General features: G+C 40.2%; 1 protein-coding gene across 1 annotated transcript in view; it reads left to right on the plus strand.

The window, feature by feature from the left end:
* The first annotated feature begins 377 nt into the window (after nucleotides 1–377).
* Nucleotides 378–27,669, plus strand: part of CCNY (cyclin Y) — a 130,369-nt gene continuing 103,077 nt past the window's right edge. The window contains exon 1 of the mRNA XM_076331868.1: nucleotides 378–819. Coding sequence (XP_076187983.1) covers nucleotides 666–819 — 154 coding nt within the window. The 5' untranslated portion in view covers nucleotides 378–665. The remainder of the gene's footprint in view (nucleotides 820–27,669) is intronic.

Here is a 27,669-nt window from a genome sequence, read left to right on the forward strand (position 1 = left end):
GCCGTGGCGGGCCGCAGCCCCCTCAGCGCCGCGGGCGGCCCCACGGCCAGCGCGCCCGGAGCCCCCGGGGGCCGCCGCTGAGGGCGAGCTCCGCCAGCAGCGCCGGTGGCTGCCGGGGCAGCCCCCCTCCGCCGAGCCGGGCACCGCCGTCCCCCGGGAGCGGGCACGGCTGCGGCTGCCGCTCTCGCAGCCCGCCCGGCGGGAGGCGTTACCGCCCGCTTGAACCGGAACCGGTTAGCGGGGGCCGCCCGGAGCGGCTGCTGCTGCTGCTGCTGCGGCTGCCGCTGCCGCGGAGGCTGCGGCGCTGCCGCGTGGGTGCGTGCGTGGAGCGGGCCCGGCGGCTGCGCGGGGGCGGGGGAGGAGCGCGGTGGCCCCGCCGCCGGCGATGGGGCTGTGCTTCGGCGGGCCCTGCGCTGCCTGCCCGCGGAGGAGGGCTTAGCTGCCGCAGCCCACGCCGGCGGGCCGCGCTGCGGGGCTGCCTCCGCGGATGAACCGCCGGGGGGATCCGCCGGCGAGCGCAGCCGCAGGGCGCCGCAGCCGCCGCCGCCTCTTCCCCCGCCGCTCCCCCTCGCCTCCGCCGCTGCCCATGGCTTCCCGCCGCTCCTGCTGACCGGCCGCCCCTCGCCTCCTCCCGAGCCGGGCCGGGCCAGGGCCGGGCAGAGAAGATGGGGAACACCACCTCCTGCTGCGTCTCCTCTAGCCCCAAGCTGCGCAGGAATGCCCACTCCCGACTGGAGTCCTACCGCCCCGAGGCCGAGCTGAGCCGGGAGGACACGGGCTGCAACCTGCAGCACATCAGCGACCGGGAGAACATCGACGGTGAGGGCGGGCGGGCGGGCGGCCTGGGGAGCCCCCGCTTCCCTTCCCTTCCGTTCCCCTCCCCTGCCCTCCCCTCCCTGCGGCGGGGCCACGGCTCTGCCCCGGGCGGCTCCCCCCGCGGGTGGAGCCGGACCGGCCGGTCCCGCCGCCCTGTCCGGGCGCTGAGCCCGCTGCCGTGACATCGTGCCCCTCCGTGCCGCGACGGCCCGGTTTTGGTCCCCACGTCTGCCCCTGTGGGGCTCATAGGGGTGTCGCGGTACATCTGCGCGGGATTTAGCCTCCAGAGCTGCTCCCTTCCCCGGGGAGCGGTGTGTGGGACCCTTCCAGCGAGGGCTGGGTAGCATCCCCCCCTCCGCCGCATCCTCTGGCTACGTGCAGTTGCTCGGTCCCGGGTCTGCGCTGCCGAGACCCTTCTCCTTTCAGCGTGGCGTGAGATGGCATTATTGACACTCGTCCCCACCGCGGAGGCCCGGTGCCTCAGACAAATCTCAGGGTTCGGTTATGGCCCAGGGAAGCGTTCTTCGCAGGGCTGGGCAGTGCAGTCGGTGCTGTACCGAGCTAACGTCACCCGCCGGGTATGTCACCTGCCAGGCCTCTGCAGGGGTGAGAATTTAAAGGACAAACCCAGCCAGCAATAAAAGTGGGAGAAATGTTTCCCATGACAACCTTCTCTTCCAGCGACTTTTTCTTCCCCTGTTACCGTCATGATGAGGCACTGCTCTATGAAATCACAAATACCTCCCTTCCCTCTCCCTCTCTTTCCCTGCAGTGATACTCAAAAAAGCCATACTCCTGCTGGTTTAGTAATGACTGAATGTGCTGCTGTTTTGGCTAATTAGAATACAGCTTAATTTTAAAGATGTGGTTTAATGTATACATGTAATTTAGCTTTTGATTAGCTGAAGTATTTAGTCCTAAAACTTTACTTGGTAAAAGGTCAGCTATCTCATGGATTAGTTTACATGAACTGCCTTTGGTAGAAAGCCAGAAAGAGGGACTTTGGTGCGCTTCAATTTGCCTTCCACATTTTTTCATAGCTTATTCGATTGTGATTTTATTACAGGGTTTTATGTTAAGTCAGTTCTTGACACTGGCAAAGTGATGAAGCCCATAGAAGCAGATAGGTTCCCCCTCTGGTTAAGAATATTTCTTTTAATGAGGTACATTCTGGAAATATGAATGTTTTTCAGATGCCTTTGCTACATGTAGCTGAAAAATTAGAGTGTAACAGGAGCAGTAGGTGGAAAAAAATACATAAAAGTCTGGTCTGAGAAAGCCAGGGAGATGAAAAGAACCAATTGTTGATCTATGAATGAATAATTCTTCCAACACCAGTGTTGTCCAGCGTAGCAGCATGCAGCGCTCTCTGATGGTACAGATTTCTCCATCTATACCAACAGTCTGCAGTAAAGTTTTTGCTCAGAGATGTGCGGGTTTTGTGCCTTGTTCTTGATGTGTTTTTTTTCTGGATGGGAAGAAGGGCATAGGTGGAAATAGTAAGTGCATGTGCACTTGCTAAAATATGCATGTAGTGCAGATAACTTCCTGCATCTTAGCAGTTATTTGCAAAAAACCAAAATCTATTGGTTGGTTATTTCATTTGTTGGATCAAGGCACATGTGTGTTCTGTCTCTCTTCACCTTTAAACTGCGGCATGTTTCAAGCCTGGAGTTGTAACCTGTTGTTAGAACACAGAAAATACCTTTTTTATTATTTATTTTTCAATTTTGTTGGTTTTGATCTGGGACTGCTGTTGGTGCAATGTCACATTTTCAAATGGGCAAGCTGTCTAATTCTGAAGAAGAGCAAACAATTTGGGGTTTCCTTTTTGTGCCTTACTCTTGCCCCTTTTTATGGATAGAGTCTGAGAAATAAGTTTTCACTGAGGAGACTGATGGGCAATAAATATCTGTACACATAAACCAACGGGACATACTTTGGGTAAAACAGCTTTTCGAAGTGTGCTTTGTTGCAGGTCTGTTACCCTGGAGTCATATTCACTGAAGGTCTTTCGGTCAATCAGTAATCAGTCAATCAGACTGATTACTAAATGTAATAAGATGATACTGTGTTTCTGAAATTTTATTTCCTATTAGACTAGCTATTATGTTCTTCTTGTTAGATTGTTTGAAGTTGTATGGCATACAGATGTTTATAGATGAGACACTGGGGTGGAAAAAAACCCTTCACAATAATGATATCTAATATCTAATGATATTTTTATCATTTTACAATGATGTTCTTTACAATGAAAGAACAATAGTCTGGTTATCTGCATCATGAAGAGAAAATGCTGGATGTTGATTCCTTAGTATTCCTGCAAATCGTAAAGTATTTCCAAGAGTTTCTCAAATTGGCAGTGTTGCCAAATGTACTTTTTTTTTAATAAGTGATGACAAAGACTGATGCACTGAAAGGAAACTTTTTTGACACTTCAAATTTATGTTTCTTGCTGTTCTTCAAGTGAGAGCCCTTCCATCCGGCTCACTACATGTGGCAGTGACAGTGAGGCTCTTGAAGAGCAAATTCGTGTCCCTAGCAAGCTTTTACCTTCTGAGTGGTACTTTCAGGGACTGTAACAAATCATGACATGCAGTGTCTGAGTTAATGTTTCATGTGGAAATTGCCTTCATGCTCACACTCATGGAAATTCATGAAACATTTTATTTTTTGGAGTGGGTAGAGCTGCTTGAATAAAACAAGACCTTTTAGAACCTTTAAATCAGCTGTGGGCTGTTTAAGCTTTTAAAAGAGATGGGTGTTTTTCACTGTTGCAGGCCCCATTTCTGGCAGTATGAGAGGGAGAAAGAAAAAGATGGAGGGATGTCAAACCTTTAAGAGTGATTTTACTGGAAGTTTTAGTACTAGTGGAACTGTTTGAAGTTTGCCAGTCTATGCTAGTTTTGGCTGGGGTAGAGTTAATTTTCCTCATAGTAGCTCGTATGGGGCTGTGTTTTGGATTTGTGCTGAAAACAATGTTGATAACACAGGGATGTTTTCGTTACTGCTGAGCAGTGCTGACACAGAGTCAAGGCCTTTTCTGCTCCTCACCCCACCCCACCAGCGAGCAGGCTGGGGGTGCACAAGAAGTTGGGAGGGGACACAGCCCGGACAGCTGACCCCAGCGACCAGAGGGACATTCCACACCATATGACGTCATGCTCAGCATATAAAGCTGGGAGAAGAAGAAGGAAGGGGGGACGTTTGGAGTGATGGCATTTGTCTTCCCAAGTAACCGTTACGCGTGATGGAGCCCTGCTTTCCTGGAGATGGCTGAACACCTGCCTGCCCATGGGAAGGAGTGAATGAATTCCTTGTTTCGCTTTGCTTGCATGTGCGGCTTTTGCTTTACCTATTAAACTGTCTTTATCTCAACCCACAAGTTTTCTCGCTTTTACCCTTCCGATTCTCTCCCCCATCCCACTGGGGGGGAGTGAGCGAGCGGCTGGGTGGGGCTGAGCTGCCGGCTGGAGTTAAACCACGACACAGTCTTACATAATTCATAAGGAAATATTCATCAAATCTGCATTCAAGATCATGCCTTTGAATTGTCTCCTATAATTCAAGTACAATACCCAATCCAGTAATAGTTTTTCAAAGAATGGTTGGAGGAATTCTACTTCAGTAGGAATGGGTTTTATAGCAAGATTTTACCTCTACGTCACTGGTACCTTGTCAGAAAATCTCAATTTCTGTAATATTTCACAGCTGTTTATGAAGTGGTGTCTGAAAGAGAAGGGAATTTTGAGAGACTTGATTAGGAGGAATTTATCAAATTACTTATTCTGGAGAATGATAATGGTGAATTTCTCTTTCTTCCTTTTTTGTCCCCCCAAAATTTCTAAGAAGGTAACAGACTTCTATAAAAATCCACACATATGCAAAATTGCCTCTCTGAATATTGTGTGGTCATCAGAATACTTTTTTTTTTTCTTTTTTTTTCTTTGTACAGGGTCATGATAATGAAGAACACCTAACAGATTTTTACTTCTGTTTTTTTTTGAGAAAGAGCAAGAGGATAATTGTAATGTACAGAGGTTACCATCTGTTTTGGAAGATTTATTGCTAAGGGGGAGCTTCAACATTTTTCAGTGCTTCACGTTTAAAAATTTACTTCAAAAAAATTACGGCAGTAGATTCAAGACTTGCAGATTCCTAGCTCTATCTGTTTGCCATCAAGACATTTTTTACAGCACTGTTAATGACAACAATAAGTAAAAGTGGTAGAAACCTTAATGTGTCAGATTATGTATCTCATTCGCATAGAAACTTTTGTCTGCAAACCGTGTAAGCATCTTGGTGTATGCATTGTTTAAATCCTGGCTAGCTGGACTGACTGTAGTCTAGACTCCACTTACTCTTTACGTCAGCAGGTCACGCAGTCAGACCCACTGCTGGTTTAACTTGTGAAAAAGCAGCGTGTGCTGATGTGCTCAAATGCGATTTCTCTGTTTGAAGCATGATTTCTGTAGTAAGCTTTTCAAGTTTGGAGCTGTTAGGGAGGGGGCACAGGGGATGTCTTACCACAAACATGATGGCATGAAGCAAAGCTGATAGCCTATAATGAAATTGGCCAAAAGGCTGTTCTTGAAGAGACTAGATGGCGAGTTCCTAGGCTATTTGAAGGAAAGACAGTTCTTAATGATTAGCCCGTCCCCTGTCTCGTCCTTCCCTCTCTTTCCCCCCCAGCCCCTCAAAAATCTGTTGGTTTTTTTTCCCCCTCTTTGTAAACTCCTGCTAATGTCACTAAGTCGTTTTTCATTGCTAGTTCAGATAATGTCATCCTGTGCAACTGTGCATCACTGATAAACCTCTTCAGCCCTTTTCATGATGGGCCAATCATGTTAATTTTTTGCTGCATAATGCACAGGCTCCTAAGAATGGACTGTTTTTTAAAAGCCGTTTATTTGTTCATTTACATTTTTTTTCCTCCGCCTTCTTGAAACTGGTATATGGGAGTCTCTGAAATGAGATTAGTTAGTATTTGTGTATCACTGTCTACTGGGTTTTATAAAAATTATGAGATTTTAGCAAAATACAGGAAAGTTTTAAAATGTCTGCCCCATATACCTAATGAAATTTTGCTGAAAGGGAATACTGGTGTTTTCAAGAGCCAGGGCATGATGGGTTGCACATTGTGAAGGAACTGACCTACATTCACAAAAGTCAAGATACAAGCACTTCAGAAGCAAATTAAAGACCTATATGTTGCACACAGGCATTCCTGCTAACACCTGGATCCTAAAAGGATAGCCCTTCTTAAAAAAAAAAAAAAAAAGTCTATTTGGTTTACAGAAAAGTCTCTTTCAGAAATTTTCTTGTTCCCTTAGCCAGAATTCCTGCGCAGAGGTGATCTATATGCTTTTAAGTACTGTTGTTTGCGTTACCTGCCTAAGCATTTGTCAGAGGTCATGTATCAAGGTACAACTGCAATCTTGTGCATCAAAAAATTAAAAATAGAGCCTGCTGTGGCCTACATCGCTGAACTTAGTCCTATACTGCGTGCTGCTAGTGATGCATACCTTGCAGCTTTCTTTTTTTCTTCCGCTATCAGCTTCATCTGTTTATTCTGTGCTGTGCCCTGCTTCTCAAAGAGGCACCATCATGTTGTACAAAGCCTTCCTAAAACCTCACTTTCACATTGTTCACATCAAATCAGTAAATTCACACCCTTTACGAAGCCAGTATTTTCATATTTAGCTGTAGAAGCTTTCAGATGCGCACATGCTAAGACTAATCATATTTGAACTTATTTCTAACCAATTTTATTAGTGCACTGCTATCTGATTAAGATTTTCTTTGAAAATGAGTTACACAAGATCAGTAGTCTTGGCTGGGTAAATTGGTGCTTGGAGCAGAATGACAAGAATTAAAATTATACGTCTCTGAAAATGGAAGGAGTACTGTATTTTGAGGTAGGTTTTTTCCCTTAGATTTTACGTGTAATAAGAATAATGTATTTAAAAGGAATGAAAACCTCTCCACTGTGTGGTCATAGCTGTTTTACTTAATTTTATGTGCTTACTGAAGGTTTTCAGACTTTCAGGGTATGTTACCGCATCTTCAGGCCAGAAGTTGTGCTCTTGTCCTATAGCTTACGATGGTTTGAACAAAATGTATCGATAAAAGCAATGTTTTTGTCACTGTGAGTGGCACTTTATTACTATCTTTGTTGGTGTAAAAATGTTGCAGAAAACTGTAATATTTGAATGCTAAGACAAGTTTATGGAGTAGAGCTAATCCTAAGATTAAAAGTGAATTGTCATCCACCTCGCATAACATTTCCCACGCTGTTCTCCACTGTGGTTCTTAGAGGGGAAGAGCGTCTGCACTGGTATCTGTGTGATATCCTTCTCTCTTTGCAAGAAGAGTCAGCCTTCAACTACTCATTCATAATTTTCTTTAAAAAAAACAAACTCAGCTTTAGTTAAAAAAATTGTATCTCAGGCTTTTTGCTTGCTTGTTTCTTTGTCTGCAAAATGATTCTTACACACCTGTGGCTGAGATCCAGAAGATATCAGATGGGAAGTGAAAAGATTTACTTTCAACAGTATTGAAACCAATATGAGACTGTGTTGAAATTTTAAAAGCTCCTTTTCTTTGCTGTATTGGTATTTCATTAAAAGTGGGAATTGATGAGTTATTCCTGACTCCAAAAGTTGGATTGTAAGGAGACAAAACTATTACAAAAGATACAGAGGCAGTGGTAACTGCTTCAGGTTTTTATAAAGCCAGGCTACCCAAAATGTAATGATAAGGTGCCCTGTTACTAAATGGAGGTGCGAGACTGGTGGTACAGGGATCCTCTTCTAGATTTGGAGCAAAATTAGAGGATTATTGGCATCCTTCAAAGTGTTTCTGGTATGCAGTTTATCACTGCACATTAGTATTCTGGGAAACGGTACCTTTTTGTTGCTGTGTTGTTATTTGTGTTATGACATCTTACTGAACGCTTCCAACTGATAAAGGAACTTACTACCATCTTTATTCCTGGAAAAAATGCATTGATTTCAGATCTTGAAAGTAATACTGTGTGAGAAAAAAGCTGTGCTTGATTAGCAAAGATGTTTTGAAATACTATCCTACGCTTTCGCTTCTGTGCGAACTCTCTAAGGAGGGGGTAATTTAGGAATTGTGAGTATATGTGAGGTTGTGTATGTGAAATGACTGGCAGTAGTTATGCTTCTGTGCTTGTAGGGTTGGGGTTTTTTTAGTATTTATCAATAGTTCCATTTTACACCTAAATATAGTGTGGTTTCTTTATCCTCTTTTCTGACTTTCCTAAGGAAGGAGATTGCATTAGTTGAAGATCCAAAGTTTGGGAATTGTAACTGGTCCTGAACAAGGCAGGACATGCTTCCCTGCTTTGGCTGAAAGAAACTTTCAGGCTGTGGTCAGTGAGCTTTATGAGCAGTAATTACATCTCTGAACTACTTTGTGAGCTGTGTTATTTTGTAAAATGATGCAAGTGATGTAAAGACCTTGAAGAAGGTTTTTTGGCATTTGAAATTAATTAGAGCTCTTGATTCCTAGGCCGATGTTCAGAGTTTTAGACCTCATCTGTTTTTCTAGCTTGAAAAAACTTAACTTTATGTTATACCATCATACATACAGTTTACATTCAGTAAGCTGTAGTCTCTACTAATTTCGTGTGTGTGTGTCCCACTTCCTCCTCCTCAAAGAATTCTGTTAAAATAACCAGTGTGAAATACAGGTTAGAAAAAGTTATGATTGAGAACATGCAGATAATCCTAATAGAAATCTTTATTTCTAGATGGTTGGTTGGTTTGCTTATTATAGGATTGCAGTCTCCTGCATGTCCGGGAGATAGTATCACAGCTGTTGTGAATCAGGATCTTTATAATGTGTTCTGGTACCTGTTTGTTTTGTTTTCTTTTCATTTTGGAGGACTTCAGAGGACTCATTTTGGTTTCATTAAGTTTATGAAACTATATAACTGAAATCAACAGAGATAAAATTCATGATGGTAAGGCCAGTTACTGCAGAATGTTTTGCCTAAACATTCAGTGCATTATTCTGCTGTGTCTGTACTTAGAAAAACCCCACAGTTTCAGATCTTATTAGAAAGAATTTTATTTCTAGTTGCTAACACAGTTTCAACTGCAGCTGTAGGCAGGATCTTAAATTTTTTGTATCCCCAAACTCAGTAAAGCCTGTTGAGGATGATCTTACTTTATTTTGAAATTCTCTGCCATTATTGCTATTAAAATAGGGAATGTAATTAACCTCTTGACATAGTTGTTCAGATATATGGTTTGAAATTCTAGTGTTTTGAATATTAAATAGTAATCAATGCTAGATTTATTTGCACTTGGAATGAACATTTCCTGAAAAGGGATTCTGAAATGAAGATACAGGAGCTTTCTTCTGATTAGTATTTTTGTATTTCTTGCTGTATGGTCATATCTAGTAGATTTGAAGTTCAGATGTTAAAATAAACATCAAGAGAAAATCCAGCTTCACAAGTGAATGACAAGATCTTTTGCATGTGCCTTTACTGTAAGCTATGTGTCAATCCCACCTGATGCTCCCTATGAATGTGTAGCTCTCAGTGGCACTTCCTTCTGTGTGCCCAGGCGGCCAAGAAGGCCAATGGCATCCTGGCCTGTATCAGAAACAGTGTGGCCAGCAGGAGTAGGGAAGTGATCGTGCCCCTGTACTCGGCACTGGTGAGGCCGCACCTCGAATACTGTGTTCAGTTTTGGGCCCCTCACTACAAGAAGGACGTCGAGGTGCTGGAGCGTGTCCAGAGAAGGGCAATGAGGCTGGTGAGGGGTCTGGAGAACAAGTCTTACGAGGAGCGGCTGAGGGAACTGGGGTTGTTTAGCCTGGAGAAAAGGAGGCTGAGGGGAGACCTCATCGCTCTCTACAACTACCTGAAAGGAGGTTGTAGCGAGGTGGGTGTCGATCTCTTCTCCCAAGTAACTAGCGATAGGACGAGAGGAAATGGCCTCAAGTTGTGCCAGGGGAGGTTTAGATTGGACGTGAGGAAAAATGTCTTTACTGAAAGAGTGGTGAAACATTGGACCAGGCTGCCCAGGGAAGTGGTGGAGTCCCCATCCCTGGAGGTATTTAAAAGACGTGTAGATGAGGCGCTTAGGGACATGGTTTAGTGGGCATGGTGGTGTTGGGTCAATGGTTGGACTCGATGATCTTAGAGGTCTTTTGCAACCTTAATGATTCTGTGATTCTATGACTCTGTGATTCTTGAAGCTTTTTGTTGTGACTATTCCTGCCTGGCAGAAATCCATATGTGTTTTAGTCAGTCAGTCAGTGGAGGTGGAAAGGGTGTGAAGAGGTTGGAAATGCAATTGTATTTTAAGCTTTCAAACCATGCTTCCTGCAGCTAAATGTCCTCCTTCCTTTTAGGATAATTCATTTGGGATGGTAAGTGTCTAGTATACTCCATTGACAATATACAGTTATCCTCTCTGTGTCAGACATAGAAAGAAAGAAATTGGAATTGTAATTTTACTGAGGGGTGTGTGTGCTTTTTTGAGGGTTTAGATAGAGAAGGATTACTATAACTGAGGTGGTCCTGGAGATCCAGTCTGTGATAAAAATAATATGCAGGAGGACAGATCTAACTGGTTGTTTTGTGGACCAGTACTGCCTTTGAAAACTAAAGCAAACAAAAAATACCATTTAAAATTCCATATATAAGCAGTGATGTAAATTCTACATCTAGTAACTTGTTTCCCCTTGGCAAAATGGATATTTAAGTGAAAGAGTCATTGCCAAATTAAATTTAACTGGAAATGACTGTTTTGTGAAAAGTAAGCTCTCGACCTCAAGTCACAGTTTTTAAAAAAGTATTATAGTAAACAGTTATTTTTATAAGAAGTATTTGAATCACAGTTTATGCAATACAAACACTGAAGCTTTATGTTACTACATGAGAACCTGAACTTAAATTGAACAACTGTTCTTACATTTTCACATATCTGGTTGTGTGTGGGGTTTTTTCTCCTTTCTTTTTCTCCTTACTGCATGCTTTAATTTTTTACTTTAAATTTGCGTTTCAACAGCAGTGAAGTTATGCCTGGATGTGGGTAGAGAAGGAGAAGAGATCTTAAGGGAGCAAATCAGTAGTTCTTTTGTCACTGACTTTTTTGTGGATTATCTCAAAATAGGTTCACATGGATATCAATGTATTTGTTATTCTAGAGAAAATAGTGTATTACTACTGGCTTATACACAGTGGTTATTCAAGTGAAGTATGGTACTTTTTGAGATTGTGACTTCTGCCAAGCATCGTGTGCTAAGAGAAGATAGTTGCTCGCTGTGGGCAAGCCGCTGTGTGATGGAACTGGCATGTGCAGCGAGGTCCTGGGCACACCGCTGATGTCTTCGTTTCCTTCTGTTCCTGGTGGCCAAGGTTAGCTGAGGGCCTCTTCTGTTAGTGGGTTGCTGGATAACTGTGTGATGTAAACCCAGCATGGCATTTGTCCTTGGGATATTTGTGAGCTTCAGAAAGCCCCAGAAGTGAAGGCTAGACCTCCTGGCTTTGTTGGGAATACAGACTAGGGTTAGGTAGCAGACTCTCCCCTCCAGGTTTTTTTGTTTGTTTGTTTTTGTTTTCTGTTTGGTTGGGGGTTTTTTTGTGTGTGTTCTTGAATGAAATCTTTGTACCTAAGATTTTATATTTAACAAATGTTTTGGAAAATAGCATTTTTAAAGTAAAATTTTATTCTCTTTTTTGTCATGTTGCTAGTATAATGTTAAAACTAGCTTTGAGCTGAAAGAGAAATATATGTCTTTTTGATCATTGCTCTCCTCCATCCCTGTAGCTTTAGCAAGGTTGTCTGATTTTTCTCTCCTTCCCTCCTCCCCCCCTTTTTTTTTATATCTCTGTCATAGTCTGCCTTACTTGCCTCCTGCCTGTGCTTCTCAGCCCAACCTTTTTCTACCCACAAGATACAGAAGTTCCTGTCTCTGATCTCATCACCTCTTATTTGACCCCTTATGTTTTGCTGTGCTTTCTGAGCGATGAGAAATATAGAATACATACAGTGCATTCTAGAGCAGGGTCTGTGTGATGACTCCAGGATGGCATCATAACTTTCAGTGTTGATTTTAAAACCCTGTTTTAGATTACATCATGTTTGCATTTCAACATTTGCTGCACATTCCTGGTTTCCTACCTCTTCCGCATGTTGTACAGTCAAGCAAATAAAATAATCCTTGTTCTCTCAGATCTGTGTGATGGTTATCCACATATTGGTAAGATTTCTGTATTTCCCCCCTGTATCTTTGGACTTTTAAGTAGCATTGAAAGTGTTTTTTGATGTCTATAACTATCTTCATGACTTTTGGAAATGTGTGTTTTATGATGAGTTTATGTCCTGGATTACAGTTTGGGATTACAAATAATCCGCAGTGCATGAGTTGTAATTCTTTAAATAGGTTCTGGGGCTGTGTAGGTTTTTTCTTTTTAAAGAGTAGTGGAATGCATATACACTGCTTATTTCTAAATAAAAAGCTGAAAAGAGATTTAGTGAGTAGCAGTATTAAGATTTGCAATTCATGGAAGAAGTTTCTTGGTAATTACCATCTCTGTAATTGATACTCTGCCCATGCTTCAATGTGTCCAGCTGTATGTAAATCTTCTCTAACTACATATTTTTTGCATTTCTTTCCTCATGTAAATGAGGAATCTCCTTGGTTTCTATTTGGGGACTCAAATCTGATTAATTTGGCATCGCCTAATTGAAAGGCGGGATCTGTTGCTGAAAAAGGTTTTTCCTTGTATGGAGAGAGTGGGAACGTGTGACTTCTGAGCTCAGAGGCGTTGATGGGACTGGTGACTGGCCTGTTCTGGCCAGGGTTACCTGGCAAACCAGGTGGCACCCTGGGGGTTAGCGGGGCGAGAAGGGCTGCTGCGCTGTCACGGCTGGGTTGCTGGGGTCCAGCTGCATGTGCAGCCCAGCCCTGTCCTGCCGGGGAATGGTGGGACCAAGAGGGAGTTTTAATCTCCCACTTGTGGCCCATGTCTGGTGCTCTTCCTTCCCTTGGTTTTGTTGGTCTGTGGCTCTTGTCCATGTGAAGGTTTTAGTTTGTGGCGCTGTAGGTCAGAAAGGCTTTCCAGCCCTGTTGCCTACTTCTTCTCTCAAAAAGTGTTTTGCAGAAAGTTGCTGAGATGGTCATGAGTGCTTCCTGTGCCCTACTTGCTGTCCGTGCCATCATCTCCACAAGCAGCTCCTTCAGTCTAATCATGCTATGCTAATGAAACCTGTAGGGAATGTCACATGTTAAGTCAGCACACTGCCAAATGTTGCTGTAGCTGTGTGTCTTGACTTGTCTTATTTATGTGACAAAAATTAATGGAGGCACCTAGATCGGAAGAGAATGTGCTGACTTGCTTGAGCTATTGTCAGTTCTTACACGGGGATTTTAATCCTGTTTTTCATCAAGGTAGAATAGTTTTGATGCAGGTATACCAGAAATAAGCTGTTAAAGGTAACCTATCAAATAAGGGGGAGGAAGAAAGATAACTCCTGATACAACCGCTTTGGCAGGCATGCAGCAGTATATAATTGTATTGTGAAGGTTCAGCTTAGCAGTGCACATAAACTGTATACTCGGGTCCATTGCTAGTTGTAAAGCACTTATATTTGCAATGATATTAAGGCATCTCAGCTTGTTATTTTGCAGTTAAGTCCTATGGTAAGTTGGCTAAGCAGGGCCTGTGTGAGAATAACGCTTGTTAAAATAATTCAGGACGTGGAGCTTGCTCCTGCAAGATGCTTAGAATGCAGTTGTCTGTTCAGCAAAGCGCTTGTTGAGAGAGGATATTGCATCTGACTTATAAATAGTCCTATTAACTTCCTACTGCTTGTTGCTTGCGACAGTTCTCTTTCCTCAAGTAACTCAGGTACTTTTTTTTTTTATATGTTAGAAAATAACAGGGAAAGTATGTGCTGATAAAATTTTAATGTTGATGTCTTCTAGAGAGTTGGTAATATCTAGCTGTAATCTGGAAAGTAATTTGACCCAGGAGCCTGTTCGATCTCTGGCAAGATCTCTGCAGCATTTTTCAAGTAGGGGTCCGACAATATTTACTCATCGTTTGGAGAGAAACCCAAGACTTGGTTCAAGAAAGCAGTTTTTTGTCATTGCTAAACAGCATTACTTCTATCTTGCTGTCTGGGTCTGTTTTTTTTGTTCACTCACTATATTTTCATTGGATCCTTCTATTCTGTCTTCTGTTTATCCCTTTGTGGCAGGGTTTATTGTTTTGCAACAAGTAAGCTTTCTTATCCTAGCAGGCTGAAGTTATTATCCAGGACTGGGTCATGGTAGCTTGTGGTTAGTGGAGCTAACCTCTTAATGGAGCTTAAAACAGATGGGAGGAAAAAGTCACCGTTTCCTTATGGTAACATATAGTAGTTAGCCCCAGGCGCATGCCTATGTATCTTAAATAAATAGTCAATACATTGGTAGTTACCATTAATTATTTCCATTAGCTTCATTCCTTTGATTAAAAGGGATCATTATCATCTCCATGGTGGTACATTGACCTAGTAAACAATGGAGAATCAGAAATTACTTGCAAATGAAGGCTGTTGTGATGAACAACACTCTTTATGTATTCATGCCTATGCTTATTAATATAATATATTAATATTGGGTGACTTACTGTTTTTTCAAGCTCAGACAGCAGTAAAGAAATGTCCTCAGCTCTCTGTTTACCAGAAAGATGGAATTAAACAAAAAGGATGGATGAGACTTACAGAGAAAGCTGAAAGCAATTTGGATATTAGATAATCTTGCAAATACTGTGCCTGACTCTTGGGAACAGAATTTATTTTTAAGTTAATATATGTCCTCTTCCCCTTAATGGAAATTCTTTTATTTCCCTGTTATAAAAGATTTTTATTTTTTAAAGACAGTATCTTGATGCTGCAAGCTAGCATTAAAAATAACAGTAGGCATTTTTCAAGCAAAGCAATCTCCATGTCAACAAGTAATATTTGTGAGAGAATTAAAAGCCCTTGAAACACATTAGAAGACATTTGGTGAATGGGAGGGAAATACTCTTTTATTCATTGGTACTACAGACTATAGTAGGAATTTCATCATCCCTAAATTGCTTGCTTAAATAACCTTCTCTCAGCTCTAAAACTCATGTAGGATTAAATACTAATCTGTTGTAAATAAGCTTAACTGAACTCAGTGGAACTACATTTAAGAAAATTTACGTCTTTATTTTCCAAGGTGATGGCAGCTCTTGAAGTCAAATCCAAGTTTTGCGAGTTCCTTCAGGCTGTGTCAGTTTTCTGAGGACTGCAAGAAAAGAAGTAGAGAGGTTTTCTGCCAGTTTAGACCAAGTAAAAAGTTAATCTAGTTCTTGTAGTAAAATTGCTTCCTTGAAAGTGAAATAATGCTGTAAGATGGAATAGATTTGGTTTTAGTTGTGGGGTTGGTTTGGGTTTTTTTGTGTGTGTGTGTTTGTGTGTATATATATATATATATATGTATGTATATATAAAAGAACCCACAACTAAAACTTTCTGTAAAGAAAATCCGGGGTTCTGTGTGAATGTAGAAGCCATTGAGACATAAGTTTCTGCCAGGAACATGTAAATCAAATAGAGCTGATAAGAGCCAAAGACTTATTTTGCTAATTTCTTTACGCCTCTGCACACTGTACAATAGGTCTTCTTGACTTCTATTGTTTGTTCTCAAAAAAAAAAAAAAAAAAGTGAAAAAGAACCTTCCTGTTTGCAGTCAGAAACTGGGGTTTTGGTCCTTAGTTCATGGCTCACATAGGAGTCTTTCATTCTCACCACTCCTGGCTGGAAACTGTTTTCTTCTGTGCTTGCTGTTTAGGTGTGAAGGAGTATACGGAGAAGTGCGACTTGCAAGGTGAACAGCATGTGGTATGCTTGTTAGGGTGGTTGGTTGGGACGTATGTAAGACAAGACCAGCAACTTTGCTCTCCTGTGGAAGATGAATTTAGAATTAAATGATACATTTGACTTGCTGTTTTCTTTGAATGAAGTTCAGCAGTGTCTCTACTTAGAGCTTAATTTATAGTTGCTTTGATAGTAGTTACAACCTTGAGCTATGGAAATCCTTTCTCACCTTTTCAACCCCCTTGTGAGTTTTGGCAAAGGACAGATTTTTTTCCTGTCTCAAATACTTTCTCTGTGAAAGTGTATTTAAAAGGTAGCTGACCAACTGTTCTTCTGTCTCCCTCCCTTCCTTCAGACTAAGGGTCTGTTACTGCCTACGTTATTTTCTGATGAGTATTTGCTATGTATATAGTACGCTAAGATATTCATTATACAAGACTGACTTTCAGAAAGGCAAACCATTTGATTACTCTGTAAGGTTGAAAAACAAATGCAAAATAAGCCTTTACTAAATTTTACCTCCTTCCAAAAAGCCCCTTACATACTTGTCTTCAAGTGTTGTATTAGCATGTAGCAGAGAGTATGAAAAATCCCACAGTTGGTCAAGCCAACGTCTCTGACAGCAGTGGCTGCTCAGAGAATGTGTATAGAAACATCTGCACTGTGCTATGTTAGATGAAGAGCCTTACAGAGCTGAGTACTTCTAAACATGTAAAAGACGGAGACAAGAAGTAGAACTGTCTTTGAATATGACCTTATTCTTAAAGGAAAGATAATACTAGCCTTAAAAAAAAAAAAAAAAATTACATTGCTTGTTTATAAACCTCTGTATTATACTTGGATTGCTTCTGGTACGGGAAAGTACATTTGTCCGTGGGATTGTTTTGGAGTGCGCTCCTGTATTTCCCAGGCAGAAGGGCACATGCTAGAGTCCTACAGAAATATGCTGGTACGTGAGCAGCAGACATCCTTAGATATTTGACACTTTACTTCTGCTGGGCCTAGGCTACATTGAGGGTCTATGAGCACACTGTGACAAGTTTTCAGAGTCAACTAGAATGTTGAAAAATACCAATTATTTTTTGTTTGCTTAATTTTTTTCTTAACAAAAAAACGTAATTCTGAAAGGCAATTATCACATACTGGTAAGTTTTATAAGGACATATAAGGACATTACAAGATGCTTGCTTTTGGCCTTGAAGGGAAGAGCAAGGGGTCGACTTTCTCAGTCAGCTATGGAAATGGCATAGGCTTTCCAAAACTAAGTTATTCGTTTACTTCGGTCCTGGCCTCCTAATTTCTGAGGGAGCTATAGGTCAGCCTTATGATGTCTATAGTTCTTAACTTTTTTTGCGTAGAATGCTGGGGGTGATTTGCGTATTACATGGCCTATAAATATTGTTTGGTGGGAATGCAGTGAAACCACCAGCTGTGCTTCATAGTCTGGGTTTTCCTTGCCTAATAGCAGTGTGCGAAAGGGAGAAGAAACTGGAAACATGAAACTTCTGTTAACAGTTACATTTTGCTCCGCGTATTGGAGAGCGTTGTTAGCACACTAGGAAGAAAACTGGGTTTCTCTTGGGAAGTGCATTACTGCTGGATAAAAGGAAGGGTTTGCTTCTAGAAAAGGTGTCTTCCAGAATATGCTGCACTTGAGTATATAGGCAGCTTTAGTAATTGCAAAAATTACATACTTGAACGGTATGTAATATATAATATATAATTCAGAGGTTAAGCTAAAGTTGAGGACTAGCCACATGGTGAAGTGGATATGCATATCAAATCTGGTGGTGCCTTAAACAATATATTAGGGGGAAAAAAATTTCTAACATTCCTCCCCACCCCGTACTGCGCTTATTCACAAGATCGATATTCAAGGAAGAAGCAATATTGCAATTTGAGACCGCAGTCAAGTGTTCATGCATTTGTGGTGTTACTGTTTCAGTTCCCTTTCATTTCCAATGAACAGAAGAACCTTTCCGAAGATTGCATTTCACAAAAGATTAGTGTTCAGAATAGTAAGTTTAGGATACTCAACAGTTGGCATTCTAGACCATAATTTTTATGTATTTTATCTAAAGCCTGTCCAGAACACTGATTAAGAAAATACTTTTATTTTCACCTTTTAACCCAGCAATTTTGGGCTAGTTAAAAAAAATAGAAGATTTAATTTCTGTACATGTCTTGTTTGCATATCTTGTTTTGAAGTCTAATGAGGAACCCAACAGATAAAACCTACAAAATGTTACACTGTCGGTATTTTTGAAACTGCCCTTTATACAGCTCGAACTCTGAGGTTTGAAATCTTGTCCATTTTTAATATAGCTTCTATCATAATTTTCAAGCCCTTCCCAGTCATTCTGAAATTGCAATAAAATCTTTACATTGTCTGATGCTACTTTACAAAGTCTGATATGAAAGTAAATAGACAGAAGGTGATATTACTCTGTCATCTCTCTGTTATTGCTTGCTGTTACCTACTTCTATCCACTGCCTGTGACTTCACTGATGTTTCAGAGGCTCCTTTCAGCTTGTTTCCTGAAAGTAAAAGTTTTATGCACAGGCAATAAACAACCCTTTGGCGTTCTGTAGTTTCTTGCATCTAAAGATAAGAGAAAACCAGCTGATAAGTACCTCCAGTACAAGTGTACAGCGTGACATGGAATATTATATGGAAAATGGGCATTTTAGCAGAGTACCCCTTGCCCAGTGGTGTTCTCTCAGTTGCATTCTGCATCTTACGTTCATTAGATTTGTTCAGCAGTGGTAGCTGTGTCAGGGACAAGGTACAGCAAACACATGTTGTGTTTCTGCTCGGAGGTGTCTATATTTAATTGGTGGATGAACAGTCAGAGTCCACTATCAGCTTTAATCCTGCTATTGTTTTTTAACTGAAAATTGTTCAGTGATGGGTGCTGAAACTCCAGCTAGGCAGATGGAAAGACAGCAAAAGGCTTTTAGATTTAACAAAATGAAAGCCTTTGCTTTGGCATTTACCATCTATATTCTTTCTTCTGTTTTAAGTTTGTCATTAGGGAGTGGAAGAATGTTGCTCTAATCAAAGAAAAATAATTGCAAGCAGCTGTTAATATTGTTAATTCTGGCTTGTGTTTATCCTTTCAACTGTATCTGCTAACCAAGATACATAAGCATTTTCTTTGTGAGGCTGCTCTTCTGTCATTTTGATAAGATTAAGTTAGCTCTTAGACTATTAGTAAGTAATTCCAGTTTTATTTGTATTGCCATTGAAATATTCTTTATGCATTCATTACAGATTTTCATGCTTAAAAGAAAATTTTCTGTTATTCACGAACACTGCTTATTTTCTGAGTCAGTTGGACTTCCTTACCTCATGCTGATTGATGTGTAGAAATCCCTATAGACTACTGAAGAATTGTCTGCTTTCTAGATGACTGTTCTTGTTTTTTCCTTGTTGTGAATAGTTAAATATTCTGGGTTTGAAATGAATATATTTTCAGAAGCTTCTTGTTACAATTGAAATGCTACCAATTTACTTCCAACATTTTCCATTTCAAGTGATTCTTTATAGTCCTCTTGGCTATTTTCTGCTCTTCTCTTTTCTCTGTTGCTATGTGAAAAATGTCCTTTTGCATAGGGTAAATTCACTGTTTGCTGATATGCTCATCTATGTTATAATATGCTTGTTCTTAATTTTTTTTAAACTTGAATAATCCTTCTAGTAACAATGACAATTCCCACATATACCTACACTCTCTCTCTCTCTCTCTCTCTCTCTCTCTCTCTCTCTCTCTCTCTCTCTCTCTCTCTCTCAAATCATGGAGAGTGGTTTGGGACTTCTGATTGTTTATCCACTGCAGAATATCAAGAGCTGTAGGATACATGCGAAGTGGTACCGAAGCCAAAAATAATGTTGTGGAGATTCTAAGCAAACATAGTGTCTCTGTCCCTCCCTCTCTTCCCCTCCCTCTCTGTTTATATATTACCCATTGCTTATTAAATGTTTGCTATAGAAAGTTAACATGGATGAATATTTACAAAATACTGAAAAGTAAGTGTGCTAGAAGGTGAGATGAACAATGTTTAAATGTCATATTAAGAAACTGATCCAAACTAAGAAATATCTATTTTAATTTTAATTTTGATTAGAGAATTGATGCCTAATCATGCAAATTAACTTTTTTACAGCTGTGAATCTGCTATTTTCATTATCGTAATTTTGATGTGATTAGTTATCTGAAATTAAAACTTTTTTAAAATAGTTTCATTATATTTCCAGTTTTGAATGGGGACTTCTCAAACAGTTAGGAAAGGCCAGGTATGTGTGCCATTTGTAACAAGTGCTAAATCAGAGTAATGGGGGTCTCCTTTTTCAAATAGAGTTTTCTCATTTTCCTCTGTTGTGCTTCTCAGTTCGTAAAGTAGACATTCACAAAGAGAGAAATCAAAATTTCCCTGTAAGGAGTGTAACTCATATCAGCAAGAACAATACAAGTCTGTATTATTCTCAGAAGTCGGAGGGGACCTGCTGTCTTAAGAGACATGCTTATTATTCAGTTTAAGTAAGTAACTTGCTGGGATGGCACTGTGAAATTAAGATACAGGAACTCAATCTTTAAAACCTCTGCTATAGCATTTAAGTGCGTGAAAGATCTGACTGGGTTATTTTCCTGTCCCCTTTGAAGAAACCAAATGGTTCAGGAGGCTTCAAGCGTATAATTGAATGACCTTTTTTCCAGGGAATTTCAGATATGTTATTTTTAGGGAAACGCTTACCAAATCACATTGTATGCCCTAGCATTTAAGTGTTTAAAATACTAGTTTTGTATTGATTAACAATATTGCTGGAAAGTATTTTTTCCATCACAAAGAAGTGGAGTTTCTCTTTTTCTCTTTAAGGCTGCTTTAGCCTGTTGCTTGATGCTGTAATGCAGAGATTGTTAATTTCCTAGCAAAACTGAAGTCAGAACAGAATTGCAAGTGTGCTGAGAGCCAAAGAGCTTCAGGGTTAACCCTGGTCTCTGTGGGCACATTGATCCCTTGGAAGGAATATCTTTGTGTGTTTTGTCTAGCTCTAATCTTTGCTTCTGTGGTAGAGAAACTTAACCCCTGAGTAATGAAGTTCTTTTAACAGATTATTTTCCTTCGCTAAATTCATTTATTTATAGACTTTAAACATTCTAAATTCTTTAAAGTCCCAAATTCTGATGCTAATTCCAGATAAACTGGTGACACCTGTGCTCATTTATCTCAATACTGTAATCCCTTTTAAAGGCTTGAATCTTCCTTTTTAATCTGCAGGCTCACGTCACAGTGTCTCCTTTCAAAGCCACTCATGCGTGCACTGAAGTTGATCGCTGATACCATCTGAGGCCATGGCAGGCTGGAGCCTGATGAGTTTTATCTCTGTCTGCCATAATGTGCCTATAGTAGGCAAAATTTCTGGTATAATCATTTTATGTTTGTATTCTAAAAATATTAGTCAGCTATTTTCTATGGAACCAATACAAATAACCAATAAGTAACCAATACAAAACTATAACTTAAAAATAATGTTTCTTGTGCAGTCGATACAAAGCTGCCATGTAAATACTGGACTCTAGAAATGTGTAAAAGACTTCAAATGTTATAATATGTGTGAAATGACTATGCTGTTTATCAGGCAGTGGTAGTGTAGGGTATAAAACGTACAGCACACTTTGGTTTTGCCTTGGGAGAGTGTGTGCGGATTAGGGTTGTGTATTTGTTCCCAGAGTTTTACGAGGCAAATGAGATGGTGGGCTTGAAGTCTGCGCTCCATGGAGAATTCCCTGCCCCAAACCCGGTAGGATAGAAATACAGCAAATTTGCATCCTCTGTGTGTGTGTTGGTCCTGCTTCTTGGAGATGGAAGGGTCTTTCAGTCCCAAGAAGTATTAGCGATCAGAGCTGGCCTTAAGATCTGGCAAAATGGAAAGGGGACTCTGGCATTCTCTAAGAGAGAAACTGGGTAGTCTTTCCTTACGTCACTGTTGAAAGCTCCTTTACTTTTGTCTGTGAAGTCACTGTGGTGCTGTTGTAGGAAAGGAGCAATTATTTTCTCTTTTTTTGCCACTATGAATGTTGAGTTATTGCTTCTTCCCTTTTGGGAATCAGTTGGGGGTCGACTTGAATTGGAGACACTGTGAAGGTCCACCTTTAGGGTTCCCCCTATCTGTCTTTATCGGAAGGGAACTATATAGGTTCTAAAGTTCATGTAAAACAAAAACAAATCCTAAACCAGTTACGTCTTTTCAGAAAGGTGAATGGATAACTAGTAGAGGCTGTATTTTATGTTGCAAAGCAATACTCTTGTCTAACAGAGGGTGAATAAATAATTTCTAAGAAGTATACAGCTTTCAGATAGAGAGGAATTGCAGTGTCCTGCTTAGGGGCAAAAGTAGATACCGACCATTAAAATATATGGCAGATATGATAACCAAAGTGTTAGAAATTCTTAAAACATTATATTGGGGGTTTTTTATTTGTTTTTTTTTTTTTTCCCTGGGATTTTTTGTTTTGTTTTGGGAGTTGTAAAAACAAACAGAGGGATTGCAAAACCTTAGTATGTAACTGGCCTCTGAATGAGCACTAGTGTGTGCCTTTTCTTAAGAGGAGATCTGTTTTGCGTTTTGTCATCTATATTTGTTTTCTGTGTGTTAGAGAGAAATATTTTCGGAGGCCTTTTCCAGAGCTATAAAACACCTGCAATTTTTTTACCCAGAACAATACTGTTAAAGATAAGCGGCAAACTGAGTTTGGAGTTCCCAATCAGCCAATCTGACCTGGGGAGTTAGCTTGTTTCATGCCAGAACTTGTTTAATTCTGAGATACTTCAGGAGTAGGACCCCATTAATCTTTCACTTTCAACACCAATGAAATTTTTAATGCTTTGATTGATCATGCATATATTACGGCATGTTGCACACTGAGAGGGCTGAAAACTGCCACCAAAGAATTGACTACGAGACGGAGGTTTTTTGAAGTAATTCTTCATACGGCTGAGACTGCTGCAAAATAGACCTGAGTTTAGCTGGCACTAAATGGAAATGTTGGAGCTCTGTAACAGTCTGCTTTTCAGCTTTGTGCAAATAAGCATGGGCAACTACTGAACAAGTGATAAGAAAACTGTCTAAATCACAAACCTCTTGCGCAAGTGTATTGTCTTACCTGATAGTAATGAATTTAACGTTGCTTTTACTTAATCTTCCTAAAACTTATCTTCTGATTTGAGGGTTTTAACTTATTTTTGTGTTTTTCTTGGCCATTGATTTGTGGATATCGGAGGTGCATAACTCACTCCTTTCAAGTTACATTAAGCCTGACGGGCCAGTCATGTTAACTTGTGGTTTGCCTTTGGCTGCTGTCTTTTCTGAGGACTTTGCAAAGTCCCTGCCAGGTTTCGACCTGTTTGGATATGTAGTGGTTAAGGCCACACGAGTTGTGTGTGCTCTTGAGTTCCTCAGATAGGGTGTTCCTATATATAGGAACATTGCGCTGCACCTGTGTAGAGAAATAGGAAGTACTCTATGTATCCTTAGTGATTTGCAACTGAGATTTTGTTACATACCTGATGCTTAAAATAAAATTACATTGCTCTAACATATTTATTTACTTATTGAGTTGTACTCAAAATTAAGAACATTTAATATTCTCCAAACTAATTTTGTTGATGAGAGTTCTTTCTCCTTTTTTTCCTCTGATTAAAAGGTCACTGAAGTACAAAACTTGCCCTGATGCTTTTGCTGTTGCATTGAAATGTAACCAATGCACTGGAAATACCTTTAAATTCCGATTCTGAATCACGTGTATGTTGTCATCTTTTAGTTTAAGTTATTTTCCCCCAAACATTCTGTCTTCTGAAAACAGACGTGCTACATAATTGGACTTCAGGAGTCATCCAATGGAGAACGCTACATAGCTTATTCTTTAAATTTGACAAGGTTGTTATAATTTTTAAGAATGAGCAATTTGAAGCTAGGATCTGTTTCCCATAGGCTGGTAATGCTGGGAGGAAAGTGACCCAATTCCAGTCTCTTTGTTGAATTTATATTTTCTACATGTTTATATCACTGGGGAAGAATAATTTAAAATTATTTTCTGATTGCAGAAATGCTTATCTTCTTTTTGTAAATTAGTTTAGCTTTTTACCAAATGACTTTGAATAGGCTTTCTCCTTTTCTACCCTGTCCCCAAATAACCCCTCTTCTAAATTTGGTGCATTTTAACTTCATTTTTTTATATCGTTTGTAAGAAACAATATTCATTTCAATGCTACGGTGACAGTACTGTTATATTTTAACTTACTGGTCATGCTTCCCTTGGCTGAGCACCTTGTGACGGGAAAGAAAACAGTCATGTTTGTGCCTGGCTGCTCAAGCGTGCTTGACCAAAGTGGACTCATAGCCTGAGCAAGCCATATTCTTCTGCTGTTTCTTAGGGATGTGCTCAGTGCTGATGCAAACCTTGGAGACTTCTGTTATGGGCTGACTTTTGGTAACATCGTAAGGATATATCGGGTGCCCAGTGGCACGTTACGTACACTTGGAAGGTTGTAAATGTATTGTGTTTTCACGGGGGAAAGTGTCTTGTAAGCGGGAAGATGTTTGCCAAAAGGAAGTGTTTGTCTGGAGAGCTCCCCTGCTCCAGCAAGTTTGTTCAGATGTCTGACCTTTTTTGCTTGCAAATGGTCACCCTTCCCAGTGTTTGCTCTTCCCCGTGTTGAAGTTTGTTTTTCTTTTGGGTTGAAATAAAGCCAAGTGTTGATTTGGCCCTGGCTGTCTTTTTGTTACAAGTTTTTTTGAGTTTGTCCTCTCCTCTGGTTTTTGTATACAATTTCAGCAGTAGTGTGATGTTGGAGGAAAAAGAAAAATAAAACATTTCTTGCATTTTTGTCTGTAAGATTACAGCTTGGGTTCCTGCATCTGAAGCACCCATCCCTCCTTGGCCTTCTCTTTTCTCCTTTGGTTCTCTGGTTAAACTCACTGTCAATGGTGGATGAAAAACTTTGTCCTTCTTTATCAGGGTAGCTTTACAAAATAGAGGAACAGAAATGAATAAACTAAAATGTTACCATTTTCTAGTATGATAAAGTTGAAAACAAAGGAGGAATAAATTTGTACTAGGCGGTGGAAGTGAAGGACTTACATCCTTATAGATGATGTAAGATATCTTACTGATAAGCATAGAAACATGCCCATAGCTCGAGGGCTGTATATAGCATAATTCAACATATATATATTTTTCAATGGATGCCAACTAATGAAAATCACTGTCACACAACATCAAAAGTAAAATGCTGAATGTACTATTTAGTACATAAAGCAGGGTCTTCTGTTTCTTGCTTTGTCATAGCTAAAGCAGTCTTTGGGATAGTTTTGGTTCAAGCATGGCCCCACTGCATACAGACGTTCTCCCGTGGGACAACTGCTTTTTATTTCTTGTGGTTAAACCACAAAGTGTGTGGTAAACTGGACTATTATGTTGGTTTCCTTCATACTTAGAGAAATGTACTGTGAATATTTCACTGCATAAAAAGTAGCCTGCAAATTAAGAGATGTGTTGGCTCCTAGAACCTTTCCCGTTCCCTGAAAACATCCTCAAATGGGAAGTATTTTGTAGGATTGTGTTTAAATCCTGTCTGGAAAAGAATGGTTTCTATAAATCGCTACAAATGTGAATGTTTCCTGCCCCATCTTGAGTGGGGAAAAGTGAACAAACTTGGAAATCTTGTGTCATTGTGCTGTCTGAGATTGAATGAAAACTGTTAAGAGCAAGTCAAAGCCTAGTAACTACAGGCACAGAGATAATGACAAGTGTTCATAGCTTGTTGCAATAATTTTCCTTTCAACAGGAGTTTTGGTATTTACTCTTAATTCCTGCTGCTTTCCCATATGCAAATTAACTGAAATGGTATTAATTATGACACTAGATAATAAACATCCTGAAGGCAATGGGGTGGTTGTTCTCTGTTCCTTAAACCAATGCAGACGGAGACCTTCTCTACGACCATTAGCTGTGCTGTAAAGTTGTCGGTGCTTTGTTTTTCCAACCGCCAGTCTTGTTCAGAGAAACACAATTTCTTCTCACACGTCCTATCAGGAAGTCAGCTGGTCCAGATTAAATGAGATGAGTTTTAGTGGCGTTTGGAGGGACTTGGGCTGAGACCACCATGCTTACTCTATTTTAGACTTCAAAGTAGACTCTCGGAAGTGAAATACCTTTCAACCCACACAGCTCCCGCCATATGGATCAATAACATTGGACTTTTTGATTGTTGAGTTAATCCAGAGGAGCTAGTTCCAATTATTTTTCTCTTTCAAATGGCTGACCACTGTGTTTCTGTACTCAGGATTGCAAAGTGAGTACTAACACTCTTTCATATCACAGGCTGTTCTTCAGGCTTGAAGGTGCTTTTCTAACATTTACTTCTGTAAACTTAGAATTTGGGGTTAGTAACTCAAGGTTACATAAGGTGGGTAGATGCTCTTTAGTGACCTCTTTCTTTTTATTCCTCAGTAGCAAATATGATGAGTACAGAGTGTTAGTGTCCTACAGAAAAATGGAAAACCTGTTGTATATTTTAAAATCTCCCATGAGTTACATATATATAATAAATGGTTTAATTCAATTTTTTTGTAACGACAGCCTTCCCTCTCCTCCTGTTTTCATTCCTTCTTTTCCACAAGCTTCTGTTGTTGTCAGATGCTGTATTTCTTTTTAGTGTTGCTTCTGCCTGTGTATGAGAGAAGCCAGTTTGGAATCTTGTCATATAAATTGAGATTCATGCATTCAAGGCCGGGTGCTTGAAATTAATCTTTTAAATAAAAGAAGCCCAGTTATTAACGGTGTGCTTGAGTGTACATTATTTCTGTGGAAGCTGTATATGACCAGCATGTTACCCCTCTTTGATTTAGGATACTAATCTTAGGAAAGTATTCAACTTTGAAGCAGCTTGTTATGTTTATGTTTTAATGATACTGAATGGCAAACATGTTTTTGTTCTTATTTTTAAAATGCATAAATACTACAAAGGCTATGCTTTTAGGTCATGTAAAGCTCCCTCTGTGATGAAGCCTTTAATCATTTACCTTACTTTTACCTAGATTTGATAACGAATTTCTGGGTTGTTTGGTGGAATCTGCTTAAATGTTAATGTGCAGCAGCAGTAATATAAGTAAACTTTTGCAAATGATAATTTGTAGGCTAAGTCAGGGAAGCATAGACCTGCTTCTGCTGAATGGGACCAGGATGTCACCTTCTGTTCTTAGTCTGCTGTTTCTTTGTGTTAGGTGGCTGGTAAGGTCTTCGGTAAGTGGTCTGCCCTCAAGATCGCAACATAAATAACTCCATTAAGACAAAAGGAGGAATAGAATTACAGCATCTTCCGTCTATTCACAGTAACATAATTTGGCTGTTACAGTTCTTTCTTAACGTACAGTCAGCTAGGAAAGTCTCCTAATGCCCTCTGCAGCCTGGGAATTTTATCTCCTGTCCTTTCTCATGATAGATAAATGGAAATGGGCTTTCCAAGAGCTGTGAAACAGATGTCAAAAATGCAGCTAAGAACAGTGACAAACTCTGCCTTCTGTGGTTCTTGTTATCGTTGGATCTCAGCATGGTTTCAAATCAGGATGAAAGAAACCACGTCAGTATAACAATTCCTTTTGCTTGTGGTGGGTGTTATTCTGAAGGCAACACTTATACAATATTTTTGGTACATTCAGAAATATGCCTGTTAGAACAGCAGAGGAAAGCTGGTTTGGGTGCATAGCTGCAGCACGCTGAGGAGTCTCTTGCCTTACAATCACTGATGTGCGTGGCAGTGTGTAAGAAATCAAACTGTTGCCTGCAGTTCACCAGACTCTGTTCTCCTTGACTCTGGAAATGAAAAAATGTTTTGGGAACTTTTTAAAAGAAATTAGTTCTAAATTAACTTGCATTTTAATGTTTATTAAAAGCTGCCATACACAAAA

Source organism: Aptenodytes patagonicus, chromosome 2 (assembly GCF_965638725.1).
Source record: "Aptenodytes patagonicus chromosome 2, bAptPat1.pri.cur, whole genome shotgun sequence".
Lineage (NCBI taxonomy): Eukaryota > Metazoa > Chordata > Aves > Sphenisciformes > Spheniscidae > Aptenodytes > Aptenodytes patagonicus.